The sequence below is a fragment of the Limulus polyphemus genome, unplaced genomic scaffold (assembly GCF_000517525.1).
Source record: "Limulus polyphemus unplaced genomic scaffold, Limulus_polyphemus-2.1.2 Scaffold314, whole genome shotgun sequence".
Taxonomy (NCBI): Eukaryota; Metazoa; Arthropoda; class Merostomata; order Xiphosura; family Limulidae; genus Limulus; species Limulus polyphemus.
The window spans coordinates 577,184-583,412 of NW_013665924.1; the positions used below are offsets into that span (position 1 = coordinate 577,184).

The window sequence follows — 6,229 nt, forward strand, 5'->3', positions numbered from 1 at the left end:
TATATCTTGTTTTATGACATTAAAGCACAATTATGATAAACATACCAGTTGACGTGTTAGTTTTTGTTTTTCGCACGTGAAATCTATTTAGTTCACCCCCCTCAGTGGCTAGGCGATAAGTTTGAGGGTTCTCACCGCAAAACTCCGGGTTTCGACACTCATGGTGGGCAAGCACAGGTAGCCCATTAATATAGATGCCAACACGGGCTTATAATCGATGTGTTATAAGAAATGATATAAAGTTAATCATGATATCAGAAATTATTCGGTTCATGTTTAATACGTCCGATTAAGAATTATTGAGGCGTATGCGTTCCTTTGATTGTATATAAAAGTCGTTGCTAATGATAGAGGTTATACTGTTGACATAATTGAACGTTTAATACAAATAAAATACAATTCAAGTTTAATTAAACAATGCACTACATTAAACAGTGTTTATTATTAGAACTAGTATATTGATATTAACATATGTAAATGGTATAACTAGTCGAGTTGCCAATGTATTTAGAAAACATAATTATTTTCCCATTTTTAAGCCATTTAATAATATTAAAACAATACTTCCTAACCCTAAAGATAAAAAAGATATTCTATCAAATTAGATGTGAATGTAACAAAAAACATATTGGCCAAACTAAACGTAATTTGAAATACCACATTAATGAACATAAAGATTATGTACGTAATAACAAGATGTCAATTTATCCGCTGGGCTAATATGTTGTAGAAACAGGTCATTCAATACAGTGGCATAAAACAATAATGTTAAATGAATTCAGTATAGTAAATGAGTTTAATATTAGAGAATATATTGAAATTATGTGTTGTAAATTAAATAATCATTTGGATGGCGATATTGTTGAATTTTGATAAGAAATATTGACTTCATATGATCAGTATTCATGTCACTCCGGTGAATTACAGTGAGTCCAACCATTCTTATACAAAAACCCGCTGTTCGCATAGTTTATTACTCCTGATGATGGTAGCAGAAGCTACCGAGATATGTAGTTATTAATTTTTTTTAAATTTCATTGTGTAATTTAAACGTTGTTTTGCCTATATTTTTAAATAAAGTTTATTGCACAGTGTTGCCCTATTTATACTTTAATCTGTATTAAATATGTATTTGTTAAAAAAAAGGAAGTTTCTACGTAATTTCCCCGAAAGGGGGCCCAAGGCCGCCTGGAGGGGTCACCTGTTTTAACCACTCGAACCACAGTAGTGTGTTGTCAGTCGGTGAGTCAGTCAGTAAAATGGCGTCACATAAAGGTTGCTTAACGTTGCAATTTGTACTATCGTGACGTCAGTAAAACGTGCACATGCCATGAATCACGAGAAGAATTATGCACTCAAACCCCCGGAGTTTAGCATTTTAACTCCTGAAGCTTACCTCTGACATATCGAATGATTGCCATTGATAAAAGTTGCTTACCTTTCAGGTTAGATAGTGTTAGGAAATATCAAATTCTAAGTTTGCCCATGAAGAAGAAAGGTTCACCTTTGGAAAGCTCTCGGGTTATAGGGTTTTCATTCATTTACATTAAACCTCGAAATATTTTAACTTATATTAATCTAGTGCTTTATGATCAGAGAGTTAATTCTGCATTTTAGTTTAGATTTTCATATTTACCGAGAGAGCTGGCATATGCCAATTTTTTAATCATGTATATCTTTCAACTGCTTTATAATTTTTTAATCATGTATTTCTTTCAACTGCTTTATAATTTTTTAATCATGTATTTCTTTCAACTGCTTTATAAGTAATAATAATATAGTCAAATTTCTTATAGAAAGTATATTCTCACAAATTGTTGTTTATGAAGAGAAACTGTTATTGCAAACTAGTACCCCGATGGGACAGTGGTAAGTCTACGGACTTATAACGCTAAAATCCGGGGTTGGGTTCCCCGCGGTAGACACGGCAAATAGCCCCATGTGGCTTTCCTCTCAAACCAACAATCTATTGCAAAATAAATCGTATTCAGTTTCCTTAATTATATTTTATATTTATAGTTTTGTTAATAGTGGTTATTGTAAGTATTATTCCATTGGAAGTTACAGCTGTTACATTAAATAAGAATATTTTTAAAACAGGTACGACGTTTCGATCGAAACTTCGTACCTATTTTAAACATATTCTTCCTTAATGTAAAAGCTGTAACTTCTAATGGAATAATATTTTATATTTAGTATTGAATTTAAGACTTAAAAAAGCTATTTAAATGTGATCATAATAATACGTGTAATACATTTAATTTTTGTGCAAATTAAACACCGTCTAACGAGTGAGAGAAAAAAAAACAAGTCTTTTGATCCTGAAACGATCTTCTCATCCTTTATGATAAAGCTGAAATTAACAGGAGAAGTAAGCTCAGTTAAGGATACTACATTAGCAATTGGATAAAGCACAAATCCAAATCATGTATGACATGTTAAAATACATTACAGTTCCAGCCAGATTTGAGCAGAAGTTCACAGTGGAACGAGTGCGACATGGAGAAACAGCTTATCTGAGATGTAACGCTCATGGTGATAACCCTATTATTTTAACTTGGCTAAAGGACAAGGTTATTTTGTCTAAAATAGACAATGCCAGGTAAAGTAGTTATGTGACATCTTTTAACTAAAATCATATAATTTTAGACTTTTAAAGGATCATATAAAACGCGTTAGTTACATTTACTCGCTACATCTAATATTATTTTTATCGATTCAGTTAACATATTGAGAAAAAAAATGTTTATACTGAGTGTCAATATTTCTTATACTTACTGACTAAACAAAATTTCGTTTTGATTTTGAAGTTTTTTTTAACATGATAAATCTACACTGTTGACTTTGTTTAATTTGCGGGTTTTACTGTTTTTTTCTAAAGTATTAAAAATGTAAAAACGTCTGTGTTATTAAAACATTTTTGAGTTTAATATTAAATAGATCCAAAGAAAAAAAAACACCCATTAGAGATGTAGGATATGCTTATTAGAGAAAACTGTACTTTAAATTTTAAACTGTTCGAAAAATGTTGTATCTCGTATTTCATTATGGTTTAAACACCAAAAGATAGCGAAATTTTGGAAAACCAATAGGCCTAAAATTGTTATAAACACAAGCTAATTGTAAGCGTTTTTCTCCACATTCCTCTTAATTTTTCCATTGCGGCTTCATCTCGGAGATGTGAAAAAAACAGATCTATCTCTCGAACTTTCAATGGACAAGTTAAGAGGAATATGAAACTGTTAACACAACGACATCAAATATCCGCAGTTAACTTGTTTTGGTAACAGTGTCTCACGTGACATTGTTAACTATAACGTGCTGATGAATCAATCATTTATCGTTTTCGTATTTTGTGTGGAAATTGATATTTTTTTTATAGAATATTTTGTATCCTAAATATTAAGAATATCTTGTAAACACATTCGGAACTTTTTTTCTAAACAGATTCCAAATATATGACAGAACGAGGGAGCAAGGGACTCAGTCGGAGATCCGGATTCATGCCGTAGATCGTAATGATAATGGACTTTATACCTGCCAGGCCGAGAATTCATCCGGAAAAGACAAACGGAATATTAAGTTACTTGTTTTAGGTATGCAAAAAACATTTCAAGTTAACTGTATTTTAAAGATGACAGTATTTTTAAGAGCTTCATTAGTTTATGTCGTTAAGCATAATGGCAAACAAATATTTATTGGATGGCAAAAAATAATTCATAATGCGTTAATGATTATATGGCATTAGTTTATAGTCCCCCTATGATGGGAACTCAGTAAGTTTACAGACTTACAACACTAATATCCGGGGTTTGATTCCCCGCGGTGGACACAGAAACTCCCAGTGGGACATCGGTAAGTTTACGAACTTACAACACTGAAATTCGAGGTTTGATAACCCTGCGGTGGACACAGATAGCCCAATGTGACTTAGCTCTAAAAAATAAAAAAGAAGAAATAAAAAAAATATTAGTTTTGAATACAGTGAAATGTTAATAAATGGCATCTATTGGCGAAAATATTAACGTGTATTCATATTTATATGTATAATTACACCTATAGCTCCAAACAACTAGTATGCAGTGCGTTTGTTAATTCTGTCCTTAATCCTGAACGGAGTTATATAGTTACAGTTGTCAGATGCTACACAGTTGGTACAAAGATGCTTCAATTAGCACTTTCAAAAGCTTATCTTCAACAGATCAAGCATATACGCTCAAGCGCACACGTTTTATAACAGTCCACTTTAATGACTTCGAATGGTTTCGTCAGCTTGTGATGAGGAGGAGTTGAGGATAAATGAAGCTATTCTCATCAAGGATCCAAAACCTTCCCTCAACAAAACAGAGAATGTAAATGAAGTTTATCTCAAGATAGAGAAAGCGAGTGTGTGCTTTACCCTAAAATTTTCTTGAACAAAGAGCTAAGAATAAACTTTCATTGAACCTTGTCAAGTCCAAGGCTGCTATTATATTCTTGGTATGTAAAGGCCATTTCTAACTGCAAGCTGTTATTATATTAGATTGCCTTTGTTGAGCCCCCCCAGTGGCACAGCGGTATGTCTTCGGACTTACAACGCTAGAATCCGGAGTTCGATACCCGTGGTGGGCAGAGCACAGATAGCCTATTGTGTAGCTTTGTGCTTAATTACAAACAAAAAAGTCTTTGTTGCATTGCAGATTAATTTGAAGACAATTCCACCAAAATTAGTAAAGATTTTTGGTTTTAAAATATTATACTAGCGACAGCGTTTTTAAACAATCGACGATGTATGTCACAATAAGCTGTAATACTATAGTCGAATCAATAGATGAATTTGTTCGACCTATACAGCGTTTTTAAACAATCGACGATGTATGTCACAATAAGCTGTAATACTATAGTCGAATCAATAGATGAATTTGTTCGATCTATACAGCGTTTTTAAACAATCGACGATGTATGTCACAATAAGCTGTAATACTATAGTCGAATCAATAGATGAATTTGTTCGATCTATACAGCGTTTTTAAACAATCGACGATGAATGTCACAATAAGCTGTAATACTATAGTCGAATCAATAGATGAATTTGTTCGATCTATACTGAGTTTATAAGATAAGTGTCGTTACCTAACGTATCAGTTGCTTCTGTTGAAGTATTGCTAAATAACATAACCGATAACATGATAAATAAAGAACCCAATTGTAAACAAATCAGTTGTGTATCATATCAGTTTATTACACTAAATAATTAGTTTCGTTTTGAGAAACTTGGAACTGTAAGTAGATGAAGAGGACCATAAACTGAACGATCATTTCTCTACAGAGGTTCCCGATAGCCCCTCAGATGTTCGAATTGAACATGTTTGGAGCAGAAGTACAAGTTTATCCTGGACAGTGCCCTACAGTGGAAACAGCCCCATATTAAAATATATCATTCATTACTGGAGAGATGAAGGTAGAAATATCGTATCTTATTTGTTCTATCAAACACTAAGTTAAGCTTCAGGCCCGGCATGGCCAGGTGGTTAGGGAGCTCGACTCGCAATCTGAGGGTCGCGGGTTTGAATCCCTATCCCACCAAACATGCTCGCCCTTTCAGCCGTGAGGGCGTTATAATGTGACGGTCAATCCCACTATTCGTTGGGAAAAGACTAGCCCAAGAGTTGGCGGTGGGTGGTGATGACTAGCTGCCTTCCCTCTAGTCTTACACTGCTAAATTAGGGACGGCTAGCGCAGATAGCCCTCGTGTAGCTTTGCGCGATATTCAAAACAAACAAATAAAGTTAAGCTTTTTTTTAATTTAATTACAAGCTGAAATACTCGTCAACTGAATTCAAACAATGTAAGTTTAGCAGCCATCATATATTTCAAAGTAATAACTTGAACATAAACTTTATCTCAAAATTTTAAAATTATAACAAAGTTTCGTTATTAACAACATTTGTAGTTTGCCATCTACCAACAAATAAAGATTTTGAGGTGATCCCGCCCTTGAACACTACATCTCATTGACCATGAGAAAAGCATGGTTGTTTGAGAGACAATCCAGCAACTTTCATACTTTGGCCTTGAATTCCTTTAGAATAATTCAGCATTGTGTAAAGTGTCAACTTGCCAAGATTGTTTTAGATTGACTCAATAGGCTGGGAGTAACTAATCAATAGAAATGGGTTAAGTTCAATTTTGAACCCCTTAAGACATTCCCCATAGTACATAGTGTTGTATATAAATTTTGGTTGAGATT

General features: G+C 33.4%; 1 protein-coding gene across 1 annotated transcript in view; it reads left to right on the top strand.

Moving 5' to 3' along the window:
* Positions 1-2,426: 2,426 nt before the first annotated feature.
* The window catches only part of LOC111085294 (Down syndrome cell adhesion molecule homolog), a 25,430-nt gene continuing 21,627 nt past the window's right edge, over positions 2,427-6,229 (top strand). Inside the window, exons 1-3 of the mRNA XM_022383173.1 lie at positions 2,427-2,602; positions 3,448-3,596; positions 5,309-5,440. Coding sequence (XP_022238881.1) covers positions 2,427-2,602; positions 3,448-3,596; positions 5,309-5,440 — 457 coding nt within the window. The remainder of the gene's footprint in view (positions 2,603-3,447; positions 3,597-5,308; positions 5,441-6,229) is intronic.